Source organism: Solanum dulcamara, chromosome 12, assembly GCF_947179165.1.
Source record: "Solanum dulcamara chromosome 12, daSolDulc1.2, whole genome shotgun sequence".
In the NCBI taxonomy this organism is placed as follows: domain Eukaryota; kingdom Viridiplantae; phylum Streptophyta; class Magnoliopsida; order Solanales; family Solanaceae; genus Solanum; species Solanum dulcamara.
The window spans coordinates 58,877,986-58,905,810 of record NC_077248.1 but is presented as its reverse complement, the minus strand read 5'-3'; the positions used below and the strand labels follow the sequence as shown (position 1 = coordinate 58,905,810).

The window sequence follows — 27,825 nt, the reverse complement described above, 5'->3', positions numbered from 1 at the left end:
GAATAAAAATAACTAAAATTAAAATTTTTCAGTAGATATACCTGATATAGGAGTTAATTTATCTAGAGAAAATTAAAGTTTCGCGCTGATAACGTGTTATAAAAGAAACTAACTTAGCAAATTAATTAAAAGAGATACAGTGAGAGAAAGAGAGATTGAGAGGAAATGAAAGTATTGTGTGTGTTATCTGTATCTTCTCTTTTACATTTTATAAAATTTTGCCTATTATATAGGCACAAGAAGAAGAGGACAATTAGCCCAAGTTGTCAACTTGTCAAGTAAGTGGGTCCCACTTAGAAAAAGATATCCATTTCCTAACAATTAGTTAATTATAGTCAAGTTATAATGATGTATTGATATTGTACATAAATGTGTTCTTTAACTTGGTCTTAATTACTATCTATATTCTCCGATTTTGAATATACACCATGAGACATTTAAATTTATATAAAATTAATAAATTAAAATATTCGTGTGACGTCCTAGCTGGCAATTCACGTGCCACGTATAACAATATAAAAACTTTACCAGTTCCTATATTCCTCCTAATTATTCGCATCTTCAGGCTGATGCTACCTCATAAATCAATAACAACAATAATAAGGTCTCAATTAATTTGTTGTCCTCCAAGAAAATTCCGACCTGCGAATTCTTCAACCTTGTTGTTGTTGGAGAAAATTCAGGTAAAACACCTGAAAAACACGTTTTAGATTTTTGTTCCAAACCTTGTTGGTGTTGTTGCAATAATAATCCTATATGTGGGCTGCTCTTTGTTTTTCTATTTTCTGTCCTTTTTGTTGGTTCAAGTTTGAATTTTTGACTTTGCAGAAATGGGTTTTTGTTTATGTTTATGTATGGAAACAACAACCTTTTGTTTTTCTTCTGTAATGGGGTTTTGTTTGTGTACATAGGCTTTGTTGTTTTGGTATTATTGACACATTTCTGATTGAAGTTTTGAGGTTTCATCAATTCTGCTTTTGTTGTCTTTGGGGGAAAAAAGAGTGTTTAGTTTCTTTAAATATGTATATTGTCCTTAATCTTGACACATTTCTGTCTGAAGTTCCCAACTTTCTTCAATTCTATTAACCTACTATTTTTGTTTCAATTTGTTTGTGTTACTTTCTTTTTTTAGTTCGTTTGAAAAAAGGATGCATATTTTCTTTTTTTGGCAACTCTTTAATTCTAACTTTCGACATTGAATGGTTAACACCACAAAGTTGAAACACATTTTAATACATTTTGTGTATCTTTAATTTTGACCACAAGATTCAAAAGTTTATTTGCTTTCTTAAACTCAATGTCAAGTTAAAACCAGACAAAAAAATTGAAACGGAAGGAGGGAGTATGAATCTTACTTTTCTTCAATATAGGAAGTACAAAAAATAAGTGTTAGGATTCGAGATGTTTCTTATGGAAGCTTATGAAAACTCACTAGATGTGCGGAGACCATCTTGACAGCCATGTATTTGAAATTTCTTCTTATATCATAAGAAAATTATGCTTAGAAGAAAGGAAAAAATGGACATGGAAGTTTAGAGCTTATAGTTTTCACTCTCTTAGTTAGAGGCAGATGGAGTGCTTATGCAATGGGTTCAACTGACCCATTATCATGAACTATACATGTAAAAAATGACTGAAATTTCAGCAAATATTAATTTTGGCCCATAATTTCAAAAGTAAAATGCCAACTAGGGCTTTGGTTTAGTTGTAAGGGCGCAAACATGATGTGGGGTTAGTCGCAAATCACGGGTTGAAACATTGTTGCAAACAAAAGCTTGGTAATTAAATGGAGAAGGGTAAGGGGCGGACCTGTTATCCACCGAGCTTCGTAATGCATGTGATTGAACCCATCGAACTTAAATCATGGATCCACCTTTGCTCTTCTTTTCACCTAAAGCATGCAGTAGTTTGAATAACTTAGGCGAGACTAACTGTTTTCCTATATCTCAACCACAATATCTGTTTGCAAGTTAGTGGTGATAGAGCAACTCTTCTTGGTACCAAACATATTTGACTTGAATCTCCTTTTTACCAAGTTTCTTTTGCACAATCTTCTTTTTTATTCTCAAGAATCATTATTCATATTGTTTTTAACCCTTTGGCATTTGATATAAATTTTGCAGTGTATTTCTTCATTTCAATCAAACTTTTCTTGAACTTCCCTGTTTTTGTTCATATCTTCCACTGCTCCTATATTTAAAACATGTTATTAGTCTTTATGTATTTGACAAAGTACTGATCAATAGCTTCAAATTCAGCTGTGCAGGTCAGTCTGTGAAATTTCCGTTTCTTGACTCAAAGTGACATGTGAAGAAGCCAGAAATAATCTTACTCTACATCCATAAATGGGAAAAAATCATCACATCGCGATATATACTACTGCAAGCATTCCTTGGCTAACTGGAACTTCCATCAATCCTCTCTTTCGTGCTGCCTATCTTGCAAAAGATGGTGAACAAAAGGTCACCTTGGTGATTCCTTGGCTTCCGTTGAAAGATCAAGAACATGTTTTTCCCAGTGGTATCAAATTTAATTCACATTTGGAGCAGGAAAAGTGTGTCCGCCAGTGGGTGGAAGAGAGGACTGGATTTGCAACAAATTTCAGCATACGTTTTTACCCTGGAAAGGTAAATCCAGATTTATTTCAACTTATCGGAAGAAAAGCAAGATTCATCTCATCTCTTTCGTCTGAAATACGGTTGAGTGTGAATGTAGCTTATAATACTAAAAACACCGAGCTCTTAGAATTTGAGGGCTAATTATCATTTACATACTTCAGCTTGGAATATATATATATATATATATATATATAGATAAATGTGTCTCTACATCTTACTATGTAGTGCTAGGAATTACTGCTTCAATTTATTCAATGATGATTGCACTGATGGTCAATTCGACATATTTGTAGATTTCAACCAAATTGTTTAACATGCCACTTTTCTTTCTTTTGTTTATTGGCTGCTCTTTTTCTTCCCCTCATATGCAGAAGATTTAGATTGGGAGTGAGGGAAGCTGCTCTAAAAGCGTTCAAAATGTTATATCTTCCCCTTCAGAAATTTTAAGTCTCTCAGAATTACAATGTGCCCCAAGTTAGTTTTTAGAAAATATCCTAGTGCTTCCTTTCCCTTTAAAGTTGCACACAAGCTCTCAGCTTCTGATCTTCGATTGTTTTTCTTTCCTGTACTTTGGGGAATGGAGAAATTGAAATTTGTAACTTAATGAAGTCTTTTCTTTTTTAACGTTGTTTAGTATTTGTTTCATCCTTTTCTCTTCGGTTAATTTTTCGTAATTTAATGATGTCTATAAAATGAACAACTAATTTAGACTGCTGCAACAAAATTTAGGGTCCTTTAACTTGGGGAAAAAGGCAGGAGTGCCCGTGTGTGCATATCTCTGGAATAGGTAGAGAGAGGATTTTAGCCTTAAAATCATTTGGTTCTTGACAGTACGCATTGTGATAATTTTGTTGAATCTGAACTGGCTGTCTGTGAATTGGTACTCACTCTGTATTGCGACAAACAATCTTGTTATCTTCTTCCAACCTCCTACTTTAAGTTTCTTCTAGAATTAGTGCTATTTAATCAATGATAACATTTTAATATGAAGTTCTGGAAGATATTGAAAGTATACTCTATTCTGTTTGTTTTCGTTTATCAGTATTTTGTAATTTTGCAATGATAACTTCTGGCAAACTCATTGAGGCAAAACTGGGATTTCTGAACTGCAGTTCTCTCTGGATAAAAGGAGCATTCTTGCTTTAGGGGATATTACAGTAATCATCCCGGATGATGAAGCAGATGTTGCGGTCCTTGAGGAGCCTGAGCATCTTACATGGTTTCATCATGGAAAGAGATGGAAAAAGAAATTTCGTTTGGTTGTAGGAATTGTTCACACCAATTACTTGGAATATGTTAGGAGAGAAAGGAATGCTGTGGAGGCATTTTTCTTAAAACAGATAAATAGTTGGGTTGTGGATCTTTATTGCCACAAGGTATGATGCTAGTTCATTTTAGTCATCTAATTTTTTCATTATGATGATCTAGATGTTGTGTGGGGAAGGAACTGGTACATGTTTTTAGATAATTCAGGTGAAATATAAGTCCTTGAGATCACTTTAAGGTGGGATTGGTTGTTTTCTTTCTTCTGTAACCATCTTATGTTTCAAATACTACTGTGGAGCTCTGAGCAAACTTCTGTTGTCTAGAAATAGAGTTCTTGAGGTTAAGCTGAGTTTTTCTTTCTGAAGGTATAGCTTAAACATTTAAGGGATCAATCTATTCTTTTTTAGGTTTCCTGTACCAGACAATGGCCAGACTTCCATGACTTGAGTCTTCCACTTAGACAGTTGCACTCATATAAGCTAAGAAAGAGCGGAATTTGGTTATTCAACTAAGATGTTGGAAGAAGCTAAACACATTTCAATAAGTCCTGCCTTTTGTTGTCATTTTCACATGCTCATGCGGTTATGCCTTGTTTACACTTGAAATATGGTCTCATTCAGAAATAGGCCACTTGACTGCTAGAAGTGCTGGTTAAGCTGAATGCCACCAAAGGGTATCAATACCTGTCATGCTTTAAAAGTTCCTCAAAGAGGCTACGAGAACAAAAGAGAAGCTCAAATACGTTGTTCTTAATATTACTAATATATAAGGTTGACTATCAAAGGGGAGCCTTGGAGCAACGGTAAAGTTGCCTCCTTGTGACCTATAGGTCACTGGTTCGAGCCATGGAAGCAGCCACTAATGCATGCATTAGGTTAGACTGTCTACACACCCCTTGGGTGCAGTCCTTCCCTGGACTCTGCTAACGCGGGATACTTTGTGCACCAGGCTGCCTTTTTTTTTATTCCTAAGGTTGACCATCATCATCTATCAGCTACATCATAGAATTTTTCTTGTTATGCAGCCTAGATCTGATGGACATGAGAAATGCATGCTCTTCCACTAGTAATTGGTATAGCATAGTGGCAAAGATATTGGTTTTACCTTGATAGATAAATTTAGACTCCTTTATGAATCTGAAATTACTCCGTGAGACTCTACGGCCTTACTTGTGGTTAACTTCGATCGTGATTTTCTCCTACTTGATGTGAAGTGCTCAAGTAGTTGCAATTTCTTGCTGTGACAGGTCATCAGGTTATCTGCTGCCACCCAAGATCTGCCAAGATCCCTGATCTGTAATGTGCACGGAGTCAATCCAAAGTTCCTTCAGATTGGGATGAAAACAATAGAGAAACAGCAAAAGGATAACCAAGCTTTCAGCAAAGGTGTCTACTACATTGGTAAGATGTTGTGGAGTAAAGGCTACAAGGAGCTACTTAGACTCTTACGTGATCATCAAAAGGAACTTGCTGGATTGGAGATAGATTTATACGGTAGCGGTGAGGATTCTGCTCAAATTGAGGTGGCTTTTAAGAAGTTGGAATTGACAGTAGGGGTTCATCCTGCTCGTGATCATGCTGATCCCTTATTTCACAAGTAAGTGCCTTAAAAAGCTAACTACTACTATCAAGCTTCTCCTTCACTCTTGTTATATATCTGTGAGGGGTTACGTGGGGTATTTCTCCCATTGTGGGTGATGGGTGTGCATCTACTGTATCTATTCGAGTGTCTTTTTTGGTGTAACGGGAGATACCAATATGTATGGAAGATCGGGACGACTTGACTAAAAGATGTTGAGCCACTCATTCACTTCGTAAATACTTTTAATGCCATTTGATGTGTTAGTATGAAATAAATTTGATTAATAAAAAAAGTTCAATTATCAAGAGAGAAGGAGATAACAGCATAATGTCATGAGTATCTTTCTATCTGGACTTATGTACACAATTTAAGAGCTTTAGGCTTGGTTGTGGTTATGCTTTCCCATTACCTTACCATCCTTAATGTCTCTTCCCTACGTTTTCAACATGAAATAAAATAATAAAATTTATCTTTACATGATATTTAAGATATATATGAGATGTAAATTTATCTTAGTACTTTTTTATGCATTGGCTATGTCTTCACTGTATCAATTGTAGAAATGACAGTTACTGTGGTCCACTCTTGCCGCCTTATCCAACTCCTAGTTGTGGTATCAGACAGTGTTAACACTCTGGAATAGGTAAAAATAACTCAACTTCAGACTACAAGTTCTATCAGACACTTCCTTTGTTGCACAATTGGCGCATCTTTTTTTTTTACTTTTTAATAGAACTAATTTTTTTTCTATTTTGAAAACTCTACTTGTTTTCAGAGTTACCCCGGTACTTGTGCTGGTGGGAGGTAGCAGGTTTCCTTTACAAAATTCTCAAAAAAAAAACCTCAACTTGTCGGCCTCTGTGTCACAACAATTAACTGTAAGGAACACATTTTGGATTCTCATCTTAATAATGGTGTCAACTCCAGACTGAGATGGACATTCAGATATGAGATAAAGGGCAATGTATGATTGGAAAAATGCAGCAGCTGGTTGTACACTTTGTGAGAAATACGATTTGACTGGTATAATTAATTTCAGGTGTCTGAATTGTCTTTTAAGGTAGTGTGTTAGTGTAGGATATAGATAGACCTTACTTCTCTTTCTGAATAAATGTGGAGGATACTTACGTTGAATCTCAAAAAACTTTGAGATGGTTTGAAGATATTAAAAGAAGTAAAAGTGTTCTCAGCTCAATGCAGGTTAAGTAATTAGAAACTCGCGTTGATAGAATGGCAAATATACTTCTTCCCTGGAGTCTTTGTAATCCGCAGTCCGAACGCGAAGTTCCTAAGTACCCATCATCTGCCACTAACCCCCCCTGCACTCCCAAAAAGAAAAAGAAAGAAAGGAAAAGAATGGAGAATTGGTGAAATGAAAACAAAGCTCAAAGGCTATGCATAAATTGGACCATAACTGTATCCAAGCTCCAAGGCTAGCTCGTGCTCCTTGACTGGTGAAACTTAAAAAATTGAAACGTCTTAGTAACCAAAGGCAACCTAGACACTGATACTAGAGGCGAGTGAGAATGAATTGGGGGTTTGAGAAACAAGTCAAAATCATTTAGGACATTTGGAAACAGGTTATATGGATCTATTCAGGTTTGTTGATCAATCCCTCATTTCTTCCCTTGCCTACGTACACCTTATCTAGATTTGATTGGAACGAGGAAGAGGAATGACCTCTTTTGATTTGACTTCTGGGGTTCCAGTTATCTTGTATAATCGGACAAGAACTATTTAGTCACAGGTGACTCTTGGTCGCTACTTGTGATTGTATAGTGAGATGCTCCTTGTCTATTGTTGGAATGATAGGATCTCGATTCAGAAAGCTGAAGGCTCAAAAGTCTAAAGGCGTTCATAAAGGACTTCTTCCTGCTCCTTAATACTCATTGATAGAGGTTTGGGACCCCTCTACGGGGAAGGAGTTGACTGAACATCTTAGCTATAAGTGGAATTCATCTGCATCTGGTCTCCAATGCTTATCACTGCAGATAATTGCATTGGATGAATGGTGACCTTGTACCACCAATGCTTATGAGCTAATAGGTTACTACCTAGGAAATAATAGAGGAGGAGGAAGATCAGGGAGTGGTTGGAGGGTTGATATGAAATAAGTGGAACTATGAATTTTGTGCTCCATTTTTCGCTTCTTTGGTGCTGTAGGGTTGATGGAACAACACGGTTGCATTCTTAAATTGACAAAATCATAACAGAAGATGCAACATTTATTGACTTGAAACAACTTAACCAAAGGAGAGAACTTGTGGGGAACCGGGAATCGCTTCTAGAACCCAGTAGGCCTTAAGCTACACAAGGTATAAAAGCTGGAAGCTGCAGAATAGCTAACACCACGAGTAGACCCATGAAAGTTCCTAATTTAAATCACTTCCACTTTCAAGGATTCAGAGGATTATCAAAGTGCCTCCTACTATTCTCGTTGTGCATAAAGTAGCATAGTAGCTAGTAGGAACCTAACAAAGTAATCGATGTGCATAGTTTATGGATCCAAGAGGGTCTTTCATGAACCTAAGCGGGTTCTGAATTTTTACTGTTCTTTATTTGGCTTTTGCCTCTATTGGTATTGATTCTATTTTTGGTTTTAAGTCCACTTTATGGAGAGAGAGAGAGAGAGAGAGAGAGAGAGAGATAGAGAGTAAACATGGTCTCGTCTGTCTGTTTCAAACTGTCACAAAAATTGGGAGTCAGTGAATCTCTTGGCAGGCTTTGCACATTGAATCAATAGAAAAGAGCTAATAATAACGACAAAAGCCAAATCAAGAACAATAGAAATTTGAAACCCGTTATGTTCATGAAAGGACCTCTCTCTCTCTCTCTCTCTCTCTTTTAAAACAATATGTTCATGGGACAATTAATGCAGTGATCAACAGATTATTTATCTTGTTTCTTTACATGTGCCAAGTACCTTGACAATTTGTGTTAAAGTTTTAACACAGGTCAGTTTGCTGAATGAGCCATTAGAGATGATGAGTTTAAGTACTGTGATTGTAGGTGTTGGTTTTCGTTCTCATATCATTAACAAATATGACATTTTGTGTTTATTGTTCTTTTGTTTGGTTTCAGCTATAAAGTGCTTCTTAATCCAAGCACGACGGATGTCGTTTGTACAACCACAGCTGAAGCACTAGCTATGGGCAAAATAGTTGTATGTGCCAACCATCCATCAAATGAATTTTTCATGCAATTCCAAAATTGCAGAACATATGATGATGGTGAAGGTTTTGTTAAAGCTTCTCTCAATGCATTGGCTGACGAGCCTGCTCCACTGGCCGATAAACAGAGGCATGAACTTTCTTGGGAAGCAGCAACTGAGCGATTTCTGAAATCAGCACAGCTGGACATCGTGCCAATAAAGAAAATATCAAAGACTAGTTCAAAATCATTTCTCTCCGCATCCTTACGTTTGAACAAAAAACTTGAGGATGCATCAGCATCAGTACATTTCATGGGGACTGGATTTCTGAGTTCACAACCTGATGAAGAGCAATGTAAAGAGCTAGGATTGACCATTCCTTCAAAGAAAAACAGATTTTCTTCTGGAAGATGGATATGAGGCATAGTCTGCAGGCTGGTATCTTCAAATCATGGTGCAAATTAGCGTTAATATCTCTCATTTTTCGGAAACAGCCTCTCTGCCTTCACAAGGATAGGGGGTAAGGCTGCGTACATGCCTCCCTCCGCACACTTAAATGTTGTTGTATTTTTGACAGCTAACAATGTAGTCGTTTCTGTTAAAGTGAAAAGGATATGTACCGTTTAGAATCAACAATCATTCAATTTGTTGTTCTATTATAAGATTTTCGTTATTGTTGTACAAACTCATTGGCTTCCCTATTTAGTTTTGTTTTTTATACATGTTTTAAAATCATAAGATTCATTTTTTTTTAAATTTTTTTAAACTCTATAACAAGTCAAATAAAAAGGGGAATTTTCACATATAGTTACTTAAAAATACCTTAATTATGCTCCATAGCTATAATTTGCTAATTACGATTCATAGCTACAAGTTAGAGGGAGGAGAAAGGCGAGCGAGAGAGGGTAGAAAGTGGAGAGAGGCGAATTATATGTATATATCTGTCGATTTGTATATGTATATCTGTCAAATAATTATATATATGTAACTGATATACATATATATCTGGCAAGCAAGATTGGGAGAGGGAGGAGAGAGGCGAGTGAGAGAGGGCACAGAGTGGAAAGAGGCTAATTGCATTTGTATATTTGTCATATAATTGTATATGTATATGTATAATTTATATTTGTATATGTATAAAAGAGGAGAGAGGAGAGATGCGGCGTAATTACAACTAAAATTAAGTTGCAAGCCGTAATTAACTCAAACTATAGCTATGTTAGCTAATTAACTAGTATAAATTTGTTTATCCGCGGAATTTTCCCAAATAAAAAATTGAAACAGAGGAAGTATCACTTATGAATTAAACACGTCATTTTCTCATGTTCTATAGATCAATTATTTTTTTTACAAAACAAAGCTCATTAAAAATAAATAAATAGATAACATCCCTATGAAAATAGGAAAAAACAAGTTGTACAAATAACATTCCATGTTGACAGTGTCCTCCTCAATCGAGTAACGTAACAAACTTTTTAAAACTAAGAATCCCCATGCAAACTGACAATTTTGCCCCTGACTAACTAACTCCCTCAACCACCTTTCGAATTTTTGGCTCGTGGATTCCATTTTCAGTTCGCAATCCAAAAAATTATTAAAAAAAAGAACACATATTATTTTTTTCAGCTCGTAACATATAGAGAGGTTGAATTACTTTTTCTGCTTGATTTCCACGCGTTAATTTGCTGATTCTGAATTTGACCAATCGTTCTGCATTCTCTGATCTTTTGTATCTACACAAGATTTAATTTGTCCTTTCTTTAAAATAAATAAATATATATATATATAATGGGTTTGATTTCGGGGATTTTGATGGGGATGATCTTCGGGATTGGTATAATGGCGGGTTGGCAACATATGATGAGGTATAGAAGCCGCAAGCGAATAGCCAAGGTAATTGTTTCGATGAATTTTCTGTCGATTGGCTTATTGTGATGTCGAATTCTGTTGTAATTTACGAGAAGAGTATTTTTATATAAATTGACTAAAATAGGTGACGATTTTTGGGGAGAGTGTTTCGGAATTAAGTTCAAGTTGGTAGTTCTGATGGACTAATGCATTGCTAAAAGAAAATATGAAGCCTCAGGTCTAGTAGCGGAGCCAGGATTTTCATAATATAGTTCAAAATATGAAGAGGTAGACATAGAAAGAAGTCGAAGGGTGTTCAACATCTACTATATATATACATAAGAGTGATTTTAACCATGTATAAACAATGTAATTTTCTGCTGAAGGGGTTTCAGATGAACCTCTCACCCTACCTGGCTCAGGTGCCTAGTAGAACAGAGATCGATGGTGACAGTTGTGAAACAATTTCAGTTTTTGAATTTAGGATTGTCATCAATTAGTATATTAGGGATTTTTAAGAAGCCATGTACTATATAAAGTTGCTAGTCATAATATAAAATGGATAGATTTCTCAGACTCTGCACATGGCATCTATCCGTTTATCTCAAATTATTGTAATGTGTCTAGGCTGTAGTGAAAAATTCTTTAATCGAATAGTTATTTATTTCTGCTGCTTCTTGGGCATAACTTAATGATTGTTTTGCTTCTTGATTCTCTTCTTTGCCTAGATATGCATGTTGCTTTCCTTTCTGAAAGATTGGTATTTATCTCTTCATTGTATTTTAATTCTTTAACAGGCAGTGGATGTAAAACAAATGGCCTCCCTGAACAGGGATGATCTAAAGAAAATATGTGGCGATACGTTCCCTGAATGGATATCATTCCCAGTCTTTGAACAGGTTGGATATTAGCTTTACGTTTTCCGGTTTCTCCTGAATATGATCTTTGAAGTTCATAGCTCTGAGAATCTTTCATTCTGCTTATAACTTTTAGCCCACAATACTGACTAATTTAACTCTACAATGTCTCATTAACATTTTGATGCAATATTTAAGACAAGCAATCTATTTCGTCGTGAATAGATGTTTTTAACATCTTGCCAGAAGAGATAATGGTGTCATTAACCCCACCATATTTCCAAACCAGATCAATGAAATCTTCCTATCTCTGAAAATTAACGGAAATATCACATCAGCATGCAGACTACTGCTAATTGTTCCAATGTAACTTGTATAGGGATGTCTTTTCTCCTACCACACTTGTTTAAGTGTTTCTTATCATCGTTGTCATGTGAAGAAAGATTTGGTTAATCCTTTTCTCAGCTGCAGAAAAGTTTCATCTTTATTCTGTAGACACTAATGATGTTTTATAGCTTGAGAGATGAAGTTAATGAATGTAGGTTATACTTTTGGAATCTGATGATTAGGACTGTAGTACCTTTTTTTTGTTCTTCTTTTGGAGGGAAGGGGGAGAGGAGGTAGGCGGTATTACATGACGACGATTAATGACATTTTTCTAAGCGAAGTAAGATGACTTTAGTTCGTGAACATAGTGTTAGAACCCGAGAAAGACATTGCAATGTCAGCAGTGGATCTTCTGCAATTTAAAGAAATAAAGTATATTATATCAGACATTATTCATGATACTTTTCTCATATTTTCCTCATGCTGGCAGGTCAAATGGCTGAACAAACAATTGGGCAAACTGTGGCCATTTGTTGCTGATGTAAGCCTTTACACCTATCTTTGGTATCCTGTGCAATTTTTTCTTTGTAACAGGTCTTGTAACTTTGTGGGCATGATGTACTTAATTATATTGGAAGTTCTATTTGATTATCAGCATATTGAGTAAAAATGTCTCTTCTAATGAGTGATGATCCCCAAATCTTTTGTCCTCTTTAGAGAATATATCTTTCAATAATGTCGGCCTGTCTTAGTATTCTACCGATTCTTGAGTATTAGAGAACTTGTTGCTATAAAACTGATAGCATGCACAAAAAATCAGTGATGCTGATTGTTAACATAATCTACAAGAATTTTAAGTTTTCGTATATTGGTATTTGAGCAGATGGAACCTCTGTTTTGTATACAGTTTTTCAGTCGCCTCGACTCCTCTATCTCAATGAGACTGTATATTTGCTTTTACACACGTCATCTTCTGTAAATGATTAACACTGCCTCTGGATTGATAATTTGAAAGTCAAACTTTTCTGTGAATACTTGTATGCCAATCTGAAATTTTTTGTTTGACCAGCAGAATCTGTAGTCTCTTTGTTGTAGTAGAGAGAGAGTATTTGTATTATTCAACCTCCATGTCGTGATACCATACATCTGATGTCTGGAATATGTCGTTGTGTAGGCAGGAGAAGCTATCATAAAAGACTCTGTTGAGCCTATTTTAGAAGATTATCGACCTCCTGGAATTTCTTCATTGAAGTTCAGCAAACTGTCCTTGGGAACTGTAGCTCCTAAGATTGAAGGTAGCACCATAAGCCTATCAAATAATGTTTTATGTTCTTTTTTTTTCCAGACATTCTACCGAGAATCTATAAGCAATTCGACAGTGATTTCTCTGTTGCTAATTAATTCATACTCCAGAGCAATTAAATTAGTTTATCTAGATGGGACATTTCATTGGTAAAGATGAAGTCTAGTTGTATAAGGTTACCACATTAAACTTTAATCAGGTGTGATTCCCTCTTCGGAAGCATGTATAATACTTAATTAATGCAGGTATTCGAGTTCAAAGCCTTAAAAAGGGTCAAATTATTATGGATATTGACCTTCGATGGGGCGGTGATCCCAATATTGTTATAGAAGTTGATGCAGTGGTTGCTTCTATACCCATTCAGGTTGGGTGCCTCAACTCTTCACCTGTGTAATTTGCTGAGGACAATTTTACTCTGATGATATCTAGGAAGCAGTTGCACTGACCTTTGCCAAATTGGTTGCAGTTGAAAGATCTACAAGTCTTCACTGTTATTCGTGTTATATTCCAACTAGCTGAGGAAATTCCCTGCATTTCTGCCGTTGTTGTTGCATTACTTTCTGAGGTATACATAGATTCTATGAGAAAATATGTCACATTCTTCAGTTTCTGTTGTTTCTAACTCTTCCTTTTGCTCTCCTTTTATTTTTTAATTGTGGGTGGCATGGGGGTGGGCGGTGGGGGTGAAGGGAATCTATTTGACCTACTCCATCAACACCCACAACTCCTCCCCACATAGAGAGAGAGAGAGAGCAAGAAAAGGGTACTATTTATCATGATCTATCTTAGATCAGCATTTAGAGTTCCTTTGAAGTGTGTTTTGATAAAACAGTATCTTGGATGAGATGTTAGACTATAGATTTGAATATCATCATGTCTAGCTTTTAGATGGATGTAATAAGGATAGGCTATGATTTCCTTAAAGAAGGTCTAAGACATTCTCTTGGTTTAAGTGAACATGAAGTATTCTACTAACAGAGAAGATGATTACAATATGAGAACAAGGATAGTACTGCATGAACTAGTCTGACGTGTGAACTCAAAATTCTTGTAAGAACAAGGATAGAAGTGTGAACTTGCACTTTGTTATATTACTCTGAATGCTTCATCTTGTTAAAATGTCTCAACTCTCAATTGTTTTATGATTCTGTTTTATGTGGTTCAATTGGACATTTGAATGACTGATACCTTGTTTATCCAACCAGCCAAAGCCAAGAATTGATTATACTTTAAAAGCTGTTGGAGGAAGCTTAACAGCTCTTCCTGGACTTTCCGACATGATAGACGTAAGTCCTACTAACACTGTGCCTCTAGCTGTACATTTTATATTTCAAATCTTCTACCCTCAATCTAACATTCGTATCGTTTCTCATTGAAAGGACACCGTAGATTCAATTGTAACAGATATGCTAGAATGGCCTCACAGAATCGTTGTACCAATTGGAGGTGTACCTGTGGATACTAGGTATATTCAGTTTTACAATTTCTTTTATCCCCCGACTAATTATCTCACGTTTTATTTTTTCGATCTCTGTAACGTTGGAATAATAGGTAGAAGTTGGGTGATACCTTTTGTTTTATTCTGTGTATGTGTGTGTGCATCCCCTATATTTATTTTTCCAACTCTTGTTATTTAATTCAGTTTACTTTCGCCAATTTGCCTGTATTTCAAGGCCTTCCCAAATAGTCATGTTCTTCTGAATATGAAATGTAAATGCTAGGTCTTCTAACGGAATACTTAACCGTTGTTTCTGTGTCCCATGCAGCGATTTGGAGCTTAAGCCACAGGGGAAGCTAACAGTAACTGTAATGAGGGCTACAAACTTAAAGAACCAAGAAATGATTGGAAAATCTGACCCATATGTGGTCGTGTATATTCGTCCACTGTTTAAGTTTAAGACAAAAACCATTGACAAAAACCTAAATCCTGTTTGGGATGAGACATTTGAGTTGATTGCAGAAGACAAGGAGACTCAGTCTCTTCTCCTAGAGGTTTAATTGCTACATCCATCTCTCATTTTTAAAAATTTTATCCTGAATCTACTGTCTAGAATATGGCCCTCTGATATTGTACATTTTTTTTGTTGAGAAAGTTAGTTTTGATAATCCAGCCTCTTTGATTTCATTCTTTTTCACTTGTTACATCCATAACTTTGAACAGGTCTTTGATGAAGACATTGGAGAAGATGATCGAATGGGTGTCACGAAGTTGCCTCTGAATGAGCTTGAATCTGACACTCCAAAAGAAATTGAATTAAGGTTGCTGCCAAAATTTGATATGCTCAAAGTCAAAGATAAGAAGGATAGAGGAACTATTACCATCAAGGTACACAACAAAATCATAGTTCTTGTCATGAAGTCCCATTTTTTATATGGAACTATTTTTATACTTTGGCTTTCTCCGCCTTTAGGACAGTCACTGATCTAGAATGTAAACGTTATGAGCCTGAGTTGCAAGAGTAGTTTTGAATTGTATATCCCTCTCTATCTATTTTGAATTGTATATCCCTCTCTATCTATACTTGATCTCCACCCCAAAGCACAGAGGCAAATAAAGCCTTTCAACAATTAATGCATTCAATTGAACCTAGTATTTTCGACATGAGTCAATATATAAAACATTAAAGATTGAACAGATCAAAAATGCAGATACTGTATCATGAATTCAACAAGGAAGAGCAACTAGCAGCTGTGGAGCAAGAGAAGAGGATCACAGAAGAAAGGAAGCAACTAAAAGCAGCAGGAGTAATTGGAAGCTCAATGGAAGCCCTTGATGGTGCAGCAGCATTAGCTGCTTCAGGTGTTGGCGCAGCAGGCAGTGGCATTGGTGCAGGGCTAGGTGCTGGTGTAAGGGTAGTAAGAAGTGGCCTAAGCAAAACAAAAAAGTTTATGGGAAGAACCTTCACAGGACAATCAACCAATCACAAGAAAGGTGACTCTCCTCCAGCAAATGTTGTTCATCAAGATTAAGTATATACAGCAGTTCCTTTTTGCAGTATATATAGATTTTCTCTAATGATTAGTTGTTTTTTGAGTTAGATCTTTAGTGTTTGATACCCTATGTTGATTCAATGTGACAATGATGCTTATTTCTAAAGATGGAAATCAAGCTGTTCATCCAAACGAACATTTATATAAATACTGCTAAAGGCTTTAGTGACTCTAGATGCAATGATACTAACTCAATTACCGCTAAATATTTTTGCATCAATAAATATTGTCGCTAAAAAGAGAAATCTATTACCACAAAATATCTCTTTTGTTGTAGTGTTAGAAAATTAAAGATAGCTGAATAGGGGAAGATATTTGATAAAATAATGCGCCTATGTGTTAAATTGCAAACTTTAATCAAATTTAACTTTTCGATCATCAGTGGCGGATCCATAATTTTGATTTAGAATGTGCAAATATGAAAAAGTGAACAAACGAAGAAAAGTCAAAAAAGTTTCACGTCTAATATATATATATTAAAAAAATTAAAATAATATATAAATAGTATAATTTTACAAACAACAGGGTTCATATGAATGCATTCGCCCCTACCTGGCTCTCCTGGCTCTACTCCGAGACTCAAATGACCAATGTTTTTGCATTTTAAATTGTTTAAGAGCCTATACACTAATTAAAAAGTTTGAACTTTGATAAATCACTTTTTGATATTAACTTCTCAATCATTATTACTTTAATATTTAAGTATAATATACATGTTAAACTTAGTATGTTAATCAACCGTTTCTAGTCACATGTCATCCTATAAACCATAAATGAATTCAGAATATTGGGTTAACAAGAAGATTGAGCAGGAACAGCAATATTAATTTGAACGACATGCAAAAGTAACTTCAGAACTATGAACATCAACTACACTTTTGCACTTATAACATGAAACTATCAAATCCAAAATGCTCAGTCATTATCATACATGTTAAAAGAATTTTTGTTATTGTTAAAAAAAATGTTGAATGAAATTAAACGGCAATTTCTTTAGCATAGTTTGAGAAGATTTGACTTAAAATATAATCGATAATATCACCTAAAGATCATGAAAAGAGAAACTGTATTCCTTCAACAGCAGAAAGGTGAAATACAAGTTTTTCCAAGTGCTCAGACATGCAAGAATCACTTTCATTTAATTCAAACAATAGAGGCTAGTTATTGTTCAAAGAATATACTGTGATTCAGAACATTACAAACTTTCCTTCACCCTAGTCATACATCTCCATGCTGAAAAGGTTTGTTACTGGCGAAAAAGGCAGCAGACATCAGAACCGAACAATGAATACAGTGAAGAATAACGATTCAGGGGATGTTGCATACTGGAGACAAGAGAATAGCAGTTGTATATGGGAGCTCTTCTGTCATTAGAAGATCATCGAAATGTGACTATGCGCATGCAGAGCAGACAACAAACTGCACCTTTAAAATTCATCACTCCTTCATTCACCTAGTTTGCAGGTGCGAATGTATGGATGATCAAACTTAATATATTTGGTCCAGTATGACTTGTATTTTGTCATTGCCAACTCCAGCCATGGTTTCATGTTCCCATTGTAATGTATCACCGCAGCATTATCAATTTCTGACCCATCAATGTTTGGGCTGTAACCCAAACCTAGAACATGCCACGACTTATCCAGCGGATGTGTAAGCCCGTAAAATGTCATTAGCCCTGGAGGTAGTGTCCCGAGCTTCCAAAGGACCCTGTCTTCATTCTAATGACAAAAGCAGAAAAGAACAAAAATCAGTTAGATCCCTTGGTAATTAAGATTTGTCCTATGTATTTGGTATGGTAATGGGAGAAAAGCGGACTTCAAAATTTCAGTACATGTAATCAATCACTATATTGGTGTAAAGAAACAAATGATATATTCCAATTATTCTGAGTCAAAGTAAAGGACTAAAGGGGAACTTCACATGATGAAAATCAGCATAGAGGGACCAAAGCAGTGAAAAAAAAGAAGAAGCTATATCAGATATGGAAAGGCAAAAGATTCCTTACCATGTTTTGCCACTTGTGATATATACCAGTTATGTCTCTCTTCTTCCACTCCTTGAGATCAAAAATGTTCATTCCATATGCCCACCCACAAGCATTTGGGTCAAAGTTTTTGGCAATATGAGGATTTGAGAAATTTAGATACTTGTCAAAACGGTGAAAACTCTCACCACATGTTTCAACAGCACCATTCACTTTTTCATGAAGATTCACCGACCACAGTCCTGTCAAGTCTTTCTGAACAACAATATCGTCATCAAGAAAAAGGATTTTATCCAATCTGGGATAAATCTGAGGGAGATAAAATCTAAGGTGATTGAGCATTGAAAGATATTTGGGGTTCCGATACTTCAAATTGGAAGAACCAGCTGATAGAGTGGTGGAATGTGAACCCTTGAAATAATACTCCTTCATAGCAGCAGATTCCAGCTGTCGCAGGACAGGACAGTATGACGAATTAAGCCACTTGAACTCGTCAACATTTTCAACATGGATTGTAGCTTTTCCAGGAGGGTTCAACAAGAACCACATATTCATAGCTCCAAAGTTCAACTTATCAGTGACAAGATGAAATACATGTTTCGCTGGTTCCTGCAAAACAATCAGTGGAATTTTTAAATAGCCCATCCAAAATTAGCTTCTAAAATGTAGCCAACATGCTTTCTGGTGAGGTAACTATCAGAACCTTTCAATACATTTAGATACATCAAAATTCAAAGTGTATGCCATTTTTATCATGCATTAATATAAGGTTTGTAATTGTTATCAAGGATTAGGGACATCATCAAGTGATACAGAAGAATATAGAAAGTCTCTCACACATGCATAGTAGAGATAAAAGACTCAGATGTGGATGATGGTCTGGACAATGTCAGAAGGAATTCCTCACCTTAGCATTCATGATAGTTGAGTTGACAACAACTGAAGCAGCCAAAACATTGTCAGAGAACAGGGCATAGTGGAAAAGACTAGGATTTTCCAGATTCTCACTTCTAGGGAACTTTCTTTTTTCAGGAGGGAGGAGGTAATAATCAATAGCCAGACGCATGGATAAGCAGTGGATACCATTTGGAATGGTCTTTGCAGCTAATTGGCTCAAAAATGTGCTCTGCCTCTTCAAACTTCTAACTTGCTCATCCGCAGACTGCAGTATTGCTCTCAGCTTCCCCGTGACAAGCTTGCAGTCATAGAGTTGCTCTTTAGCTTTGGAAAGCACTTGGCCCATTGATTTGATCTTCTCATGTGCACTATTTGAACATAGGATCATGAATGATTTAATCTTTCCTATACAAAACGGGGACAAATGGACAATGGTTAAGTATCCAAAGGTCAAAAAGAATCTGGTACCTGTGAGTTAGATCAGCATCAGATATTGCTTCACCTAACGCACGTAGACTTTCTTTAAGCTGCTTCTGTAACTCTTGAGCCAAGACGGGCTTCTTCTTCATTGTTGCAATGCCTATATACACCCTTGCCATAATCATTTGGTCTCGCATCAAGTGTACCTTTGAATCAGTACTATCATTTTCATTCTCTTTCCTCCATATGCTATACTTCCCCAGCACAGCAGAGTCAACTGACTTAGAGCGTTCAAGGGCAGCATTTTCAAGCTTCACAGTTACTTCATCATCCTCTTTCACTAAAGCAGCAGCACGCTTTTCACGTCTCCTCTCTCTCAATTGCTGCATAGAACTTGAAAAACTATAACACAAATAGAGGTAGACAAAGGTAGGGGGAGGGTAGGGAGGAGGGAGGGAGTGAGTGAGTGAGTGAATCTGAGCGCTTCAAATCAATCAATCAATCTCTCTTTGCTGATATCAGAAGTGCAACAAAAGTAAATGCAAGTATAAAGTGGCTGATAATTATAGTACCCTTCTGGCCAAAATAGCAGGTGTATGAAACTGGGAATGATCATCTGCTTCGAAAAAAATATATCTAGTTATTCATACATTTGCGAGGCACTCACAAGATACCATGATATGAACAAACTATTTACCATCTACAAGATCATCTTGTTTGCCTTTGGAGATCTCAGTTTTGACATATGCAGCTATCTGAGTTGACTTATTTCCCTGTGATACATCCAACATGCTAACAATCAGTCAGCATCTATTTCAGTAATAACTAATGGGAACAAACAACATCCAGGCTTGAGCCTGACTCTCATTCCTCACCTCAGCATCATTAGTATTTCTCTTGGCCAATATTTCTTCCTTAACAAGGCTGGATACCTGTTTACTTGTAGTAGTTGACAAATCATTATAATCTGTAAAAGGAACATAAAGTGGGGTTATCACAAATTATGCAAGCTTAGAGAGGATAGTATAAGCGAGACAATTAAATACAATTTATGCATATATTTGTGTGAATTAACAAACACATCATCAAGTGTTTTGGCATACAAAGATTATATTCAATACCCACCTTGAACCACCACTAAAGGGGCCACTACCTTTCTCAATATGAGATGAGCTCCAACAACAATCAAAGTGGTAACAATTACCTCAAAAACAATGTTTTTAAAAGCTAAAAGCACAAAACATTGACAAGGTCCCTAAGGCTTAAAGCGTTAAATATGCATCTGCTTTTTGAAGTGAAGGGCACAATTTATGAAAAAAATGCCCAAACATATATGAATTTAGTACTATAAAATCAAATTATGATTAAAATAATTCATTCCAGCATCCTAAATACAATAATGCCGACCGAACCCAATAGCTTTGGTCCAAACATTGTATTTAACAATGTTTTTTAAAAGCTAAAAGCACAACACATTGCCAAGGTCCCTAAGGCTTAAAGAGAAAAGCGCTAAATGAAGCATACGCTTTTTTGAAGTGAAGTGCACGATTTGCGAAAAAATTAAAAATGCCCAAACATATATTAATTTAGCACTATAATAATCAAACTATGATTAAAATAATTAATTCCAACATCCTATATACAATAATGCGGAATATTAATCCAAATCCTCGAATATTGTTTTGTTTGAAGGACTGATAAATAATTGTGGTATAAAATTTTTAAAATGTTTGATTTGTATTTTGAATCATGTATAACTAATTCTCATATAACTCTATGCACAAATTGGTGAATAATTTTACACCACCAACAACATGGAATAACCGAGGGCGGAGCTAAAGCATAGCTTTCAAATTTGTCTGAATCCAGTAGCTTTGGTTCAAACATTGTATTTATCTTAAGAAATTTATTGAATATGTACAAATATTATTATTGTTTTTTTAACGAGGTATCTGGATCATCTTGCGTGCACCAATTAATTCTACAGGACATTTGCTACTTCCCACCAATATAGGTATCGGGTAATCTAACCACCAATGCTTGTATGGATGAGAAGAAACCTCCTAGTGTTTTTAGCCTCTGCTGAGAATTGAACATGAAACCTGATCATTCTCAACCCACTTCATTGACCAAATGGGTGCAAGTACAAATATTAATTTAGACCCTAATAACTTAAAAAAGACTAGAATCCTGGACCCATAAACTTCAAATCCTGGCTTTGCCTCTGGTATAACTAATCCATGTATAACTTGTACATGGATAAAACACCAAGTACAAAACTACCCTTGCCTTTTTCCAAGAAGTTAGTAAAAGTCAAGCACAGTGTTGTGAAAAAGCGCCGAAGCGCTCGCTTTAAGCGTGAAGCGAAGCGAGGCGAGGCACTAGCGCTTCAACACCATGAAGCGAAGCGATTTCAGAAAAGCGTGCGCTTCATGGGAGAAGCGAGAAGCACGCTTCATCTAGAAGCGAGAAAAAAGCTCGCTTTTTTTGAAAAAGCGACACTAGGGTTTTTTTTAAAAAAAAATCTGTAAAACTTATAATTAATTGTTCCAAGCTGCTGCGACTTCTTCTTCAACTTCGACAGTTCAACCAGGTTAGTTTTTCTTCTTCTCTTCTTCTCTTTCTATTTCTATTTTTATTTCCATTCAGCAGTTCTGCCGTCTGCGCAACTGCTGCGATGTTCTTCTCTTCATCTCTTCTTCTCTACTTCTTTTTCTATTTCTGCGCAACTGCCGTCTGCGAAGAATTATTTTTTTCAAGTTTTATTCAGCAATTTAGCCTTTTTTTTGAAGATAAAGCATATGCTCTGGGTTTTTTTCCACAGTCTGGTTGCTTTATTATTTATTTATTTTAATTTTGCTGCAGTTGCTCTGTTATTGTTTTGACAATTTGACTTGTGTGACTGAATTATTATTCTATTTTTTCTTTAGTAAGTTGTATTTTTTTAATGGCACAAAAAAAGAATCCAACTTGGGCATATGGAATTGCCATGGAAAGTACCACAAAAATCAAATGTGTTTTTTGTGATATGACATATAATGGCGGAATAGTTCGTCACAAGAAGCATCTTATTGGTGGTTATAAGATGTTAAAGTGTGTCCAAAGGTCCCGAATAGTATGAAGGAAGAAATAAAAGAGTATGTTGAAGCATCCATGGTTAATCTTGTTGATGATGATGAAATGGATGATGAAGTTGAAGTGAATATGCCAATGGGGCGGGCATATTTTATTATCTATGCATATTTTATATTTTATATTTTTATACTAAATAGCGCTTTTTCTTAAAAAAGCATGCGCTTCGCTTCACGCTTGCGAGCCCCTGTCGCTTTTTTCCGCTTCTCGCTTCTCAAAACACTGGTCAAGCATCCTAGGATAGAATTGTAAAATGTTTTTTAAGTTTTAAAAAATACAAATATTTACATGATATCTTGTCAATCCAATTTTAGTGCAATGAACCAAATACTCAACAAGAAATAAATACATATATTACTTATTCCAACATTTCTGATCTCTTCATTATAGTCCCTGAATAACTGATCCTCAAACCAAAAAAAACCACTCAAAAGTAAAGATTCAGAGAACCAACAGCTTCTTGTTGGAATCAATTTGCACGTCATTGTTTGAACTTTTAAGCGCATATTTCTCCAAAGCACATTGCATCAAGTGATGAATCATGGCGTTTAATAATAATGATCAAACATCCAAAACTACAAGTTACCTAATGAAGAGCCTAATGAATTAATTTTAGATATTCTTAGTATTTTGAGTGCATTTGATATAGTGGGAAATGTTATTCCACAAAAACTTTGTGTTATCAAAAGCAAAAAGCACAAAAAAGCTCTAAGCTCTGGGGGCTTTAAGCGCAATAAAGCTTAGGCTTTAATGAAAAAAAGCGTAAAGGGAGAAAAAATAAAAATATATATGTCCAGTCCAAGACTAATGATTTACAAAGCATGAATGAAAAATATATGAACAAAGAAACTGAAAAATAATTGCGATAAAGTGAAATATTAATTGATCAATTGTTTAGTGTCGTCTCTTTAGAAGAGGTTCATTGGCAAGGAAAAGCATGTCTTAGAACCTTGATGACGACACTGAAGTGCACATTAAGCGAAGCGAAGTGCTCAACACGTTTTGAGCCTCGCTTCAGGTCTTAAGAGCGCCTTTGATAACACCGCAAAAATTAGAATCCCTCTCGAAAATAGTTTATCTTGGAAATCATTTTCTTGACATAAGCTAATCGTACAAGGTGTAGCCAATCCCGAACTACAATAAAGTACGTGTTGCGGCAGGGTGATGGTCATACTCTAACTTTGAGGAATCTACCAAATATTGATTGTCGGGACACACTAAATCAACAAGGAGTTTCGTAATTTCACAACCTAGATGTAAGGGACTATTGATATGGGATTTAAATAAAGTGAAATGGATAAATAGTTCATTTTAAAGAAATCCTAACCAATTTTTAGGACAATTTATTAATTTGGTTGTTCTTAGGGTTGGAGGTATGTAGAAGAAGAGATGAGTGTTCTTTCAATTCAATGTATTGAGAACATAAAGAAAATAGGCCTTTTATTTGACCTTTTTAGCAAGTGTGATAGAAAGTTAAAAAGCGCATTTCACATCTTTCTATATTGTTCAAACTATCAGGAATTTGAATTTAGATTTGGAGCCAAGGAGATAGCTCTATTCATAAAGAGCACAAAAGGAAAGAAATTTGAAAGGAAATGTTATCTGATATTTCACACCATTATTGTGATCCTTTGTGGGGCAGTCTCAAGTCTGTTCTTATTATCAAACTAAAGCATACAATTCCCTCTGTACTAAAGTAGTTTATTCTTTTCTCTTTTTATTATTTTCAATTTTGAAATTTGTGCAAACATTATTTCAGCCTTTCTAAAAGGATAGCATTTCCCAACATTGTTCAAATTTTTTTCCAAAATAATATAATACTAGATAATTCAATTACCAACCCCAACTAGTTTGGAATTAAGACTTGACTGAGAGATTGATTCTGTGTTACTTGTACTTTCTAACATATGTAATAATCCCTAATCTTATATGATTGCAGGTCCATCTTACATTCATATTTCTACAACACTTGTCTTGTATAAAAGGACTTTGTCCCAATATTTACTCTTACATGGTATTTGTTGATCTCACAATCATTCTATAGAACTTCCTATCACCTACAACTCCGGTATTGCTTACATTCACGCTATTCTATTTTAATTCTACGTCTTATGTTTTCATCTATTATGCTTTTCTTCTAAGAGATGAAAATTGTCTATATTAAATACCACAATCCCATCTAATCTCACTTCAATATCACCCTTCATATAGGGGTTAAACTTGTAATGCAAACATTATTTCTAGTTCAACTTATCCTGAATCTCAATGCATTATACAAGCTTTTTCTATGAATCTAAAACTAAACTGAATACTCTAAACATGAACTGCTCAAGATCGCATATGAGCTAAATTGTAACAGTACAGTCTTTGTGCTACTTTATTTATTTCAATAAATGTTCAGTGTATTTTGTTGTGTATCGTGTCTCTATTATCACACTATTTTGTTGTTATTGTTGTTTCTTTATTGTAGACTTTACATGTGCCTTTCTTATTAATTGCTATGTTGTCTTCATTGTTTTTTCTTCTTCTTTTACTTGGGTTTGAGACACTTGAGCCAAGGGTCTTTTGGAAACAGCCTCTCTACCTCCTCGTGGTAGTGGTAAGGTTTGCATACACTTTACCCTTCCCAGACTCCACTTAGTGGGATTTCACCGGGTATGTTGTTGTTGTATTTCAATAAATGTTTGATCATCCCCAAAAGAAGGCATATCAGCTAAATCCATATGGAGAGCTCAAGTATAACTTTTGATATACACATGTAAGTTTTCTTCTAGTTTTTTTTTGCTAAACCTCAGCATGAGCTAGTATCTATTAGTAGTACTACCCAACTCTATGATGTCAGGAAATCAGACGGGCAGTACAATTAGCAAAATCAAATTCTATGGTGCATCCATCAGCCATAAAAGAAAAGATGCTAAGAGAAAATATTATCGTCACATAGTCACTTCCACAGTTTTAACATCTTAGATATAATATAGGAAAATGTACAAATAATTTGCATACTTAAGCAACAATACTCTTTTGGTATATATAACATTCTTCAATTAAGGAATCAAGGATTGTGTCACTCTGAAGAACTATATAGACTCGTTCTCCACATTTAGCTCTACTCCATACATTATCCAAAAAGTATAGAAATTAGTTAATCACACCAAATTCGAATCAATACACTCAATGAAATGAGTTTAAAAAAAAATTGGGCTTCAAGGAAGTTCACAAATTTGAATCAAACCAATGTTGAGTGCTAAAAGCCTGTTTGGATGGGCTTATAACCTATGACTTTTGGCTTATTTTTGTTCAACTACCTAAAAGCTATTCCAGTACAAAAGTGGTTAAAAGCTATTTTTAGTAAGATAATCTAAAACAGGCTCTAAGATCACTACCAAAAAAAAAAAAAACTGAAGATAAACAACGGCACAAGTTTAGATTCACTCTAAACAATAAATCCATCAATGTAGAAAAATATAGACTAACCAATTGAAGTAGAGGTGTACAGGCCACGAGCCACGAAGAAAATCAAAGGAGCAAGGAATGAACAGAAGATAAGAACCATAATTGGGTAACATGATACATTTCCACTGTTCCTAACAGATAATCCCTTCTTCAATGCCATTTCCTGTTCAACAAAACAAAAAAATCAACAACAAACAAATAAAAAAATCTCGCTTACAAAACATGAACCAGATTAGATTATACACAAACAAAGTGAAATTAAGAGAGAGATTATACACATAAGGAATTCCAGAGAGTTCTCCTGCTATAAGAAGTTCATTACACAAAATAATTCAATTTTTTTTTAAAAAAAAAGGAATCTGAATTGAAAATCGAAATTGTGTGCGTGAAAACGATAATGTGATTATAAAATTGTGATTTGATTATGCGAAGAAAGGAGAAGATGAAAGTGAATCTGAGAATTTGGGCGATAGAAATAGAGATCCTTTTCAATTTTCCTCTCTCTTTTTTTGCATTTTTTTGTTTTTCTGCTTATATATCAACTACTACGAAAGCGAAACGACGCCGTTTGTTGGACGACTCGTTGATGGAGCTCATGATCAAGTGAAATTATAAGAGCGATATTTTTGTCAAAGTATCAAATAACTTAAATATACCTTTTAATTATTTTTGAAATTAACTATACCCTTGTCATTACTAAAAAAGATCATAAATATCATTTTACTTAACGATTGACCGTTAAAATTAATGTAGCAGTGTCACATTGAAAAAAAATATTCATATGAACTGTCACATCAGTCTCTCCCCCTTTTTTCTTTAGTTCAGAGATATTTTTGATCCTTTTTTTATAATTTTAATTTATTTTTTTAAATTTTCTACATCACCACCCCTCTCCACAACCAACCCCCCCCCCCCACTTTTTTTAAAAGAAATTATTAATTATTATTTTTTTAAAATTTTCTTCAACACCACATACCCCCAACACTCCCCCCCCCCCTTGATTTTTTAAAAAAACAATTTAATTTTTTTCTGAATTTTCTACACCACCACATACCCAGTCCCCCAGCCCCTCACCCCAAAAAACAAAAAAAGGGCAGCTCGATGCACTAAAGCTCCCTCTATGCGCAGGGTCCGGGAAAGGGCCCGACCACAAGGGTCTATTGTACGCAGCCTTACCTTGCATTTCTGCCAGATTCTTAAAAAATAAATTAAAAGTTATATTTTGGGATTTTTACACTACCCACACCCCATGACCCCTCCCACACCTCCACCATCCCCTCTAAAATTTAAATTTTTTAACCACTCAAACTTTTAATTTTTATAATTTTTTTTATAAAAGGTAAATTAAATATGAAGTAGATTGATTTTTTTTTAATTTTATTTTTTACTCCACGATCCCTCTCCTCCACAGCCGATACCCTCCACCCCTCCAAAAAAAATTGTTGAAATATTTTCATTTTTGATTCTCTATACCCACTTTCTTAAAAAAATATAAACCTTTAAAAAATAGTTTTTTGAGGGGAGGGTTGACGGTTTGGGGGGGGAGGGGGGAGGGAGTATGTGGTGTTGTACAAAATTTAAAAAATAATAATTAATAATTAAAAAAAATGGGTGGGGTTGTGGAGGAAGGAGGTATGTGGTGGTGTAGGAAATTTAGGACAAAATATTAAAATTATAAAAAGGGGTCAAAAATACCCATTGACTAAAGAGAAAGAGGGAGAGAGGCTGATGTGACGTGGAACGGTGGAAGGGTATTTGTGATCTCTTTTGGTAACGGCGAGGGTATATTTGATCCCCAAAATAGTTGAAGAGTATATTTGAGCTATTTCGAATAGTTCAAAGGGTAATTTTGACCCTTTTCCATTTAAATAAAAGTACTTCTGGAGAAAAATAATTTATGTTTGATTAGTTAATTTTAAAAACATTTTTAAGGATATTTTTTAAATATGTTTGGCCGATCTTAAAAAAATAGTATTATGTTTTATTTTACAGTT

At 35.2% G+C, this 27,825-nt stretch overlaps 3 protein-coding genes across 4 annotated transcripts; 2 read left to right on the top strand and 1 right to left on the bottom strand.

Moving 5' to 3' along the window:
- Positions 1 to 565: 565 nt before the first annotated feature.
- On the top strand, positions 566 to 9,317 carry LOC129876687 (digalactosyldiacylglycerol synthase 2, chloroplastic-like). The gene is made up of 5 exons (XM_055952174.1): positions 566 to 683; positions 2,259 to 2,627; positions 3,731 to 3,994; positions 5,131 to 5,480; positions 8,547 to 9,317. The coding sequence occupies exons 2-5, from the start codon at positions 2,346 to 2,348 to the stop codon at positions 9,034 to 9,036; spliced, it is 1,386 nt and encodes a 461-aa protein (XP_055808149.1). The 5' UTR covers positions 566 to 683; positions 2,259 to 2,345; the 3' UTR covers positions 9,037 to 9,317.
- A 1,087-nt stretch (positions 9,318 to 10,404) lies between these two features.
- On the top strand, positions 10,405 to 16,111 carry LOC129876922 (calcium-dependent lipid-binding protein-like). 2 transcript variants are annotated; one of them, XM_055952397.1, is made up of 11 exons: positions 10,405 to 10,509; positions 11,262 to 11,363; positions 12,139 to 12,189; positions 12,823 to 12,943; positions 13,197 to 13,315; positions 13,418 to 13,516; positions 14,157 to 14,237; positions 14,331 to 14,416; positions 14,718 to 14,943; positions 15,113 to 15,277; positions 15,601 to 16,111. In XM_055952397.1, exons 1-11 carry the CDS (start codon positions 10,405 to 10,407, stop codon positions 15,919 to 15,921), a joined length of 1,476 nt encoding a protein of 491 aa, XP_055808372.1. In that variant the 3' UTR covers positions 15,922 to 16,111. The 2 variants fall into 2 exon arrangements, with proteins under 2 accessions (XP_055808372.1, XP_055808373.1); XM_055952398.1 differs by lacking the exon at positions 10,405 to 10,509 and adding an exon at positions 11,006 to 11,078.
- Positions 16,112 to 16,991: 880 nt separating this feature from the next.
- LOC129876991 (polygalacturonate 4-alpha-galacturonosyltransferase-like) lies at positions 16,992 to 26,323 on the bottom strand. Its single transcript, XM_055952468.1, has 9 exons — positions 26,110 to 26,323; positions 25,853 to 25,994; positions 20,122 to 20,213; positions 19,944 to 20,019; positions 19,819 to 19,862; positions 19,295 to 19,629; positions 18,837 to 19,194; positions 17,951 to 18,538; positions 16,992 to 17,663 (listed from the first exon to the last, which is right to left on the bottom strand). Exons 2-9 carry the CDS (start codon positions 25,989 to 25,991, stop codon positions 17,388 to 17,390), a joined length of 1,908 nt encoding a protein of 635 aa, XP_055808443.1. The 5' UTR covers positions 25,992 to 25,994; positions 26,110 to 26,323; the 3' UTR covers positions 16,992 to 17,387.
- Between the last annotated feature and the right edge of the window lie 1,502 nt (positions 26,324 to 27,825).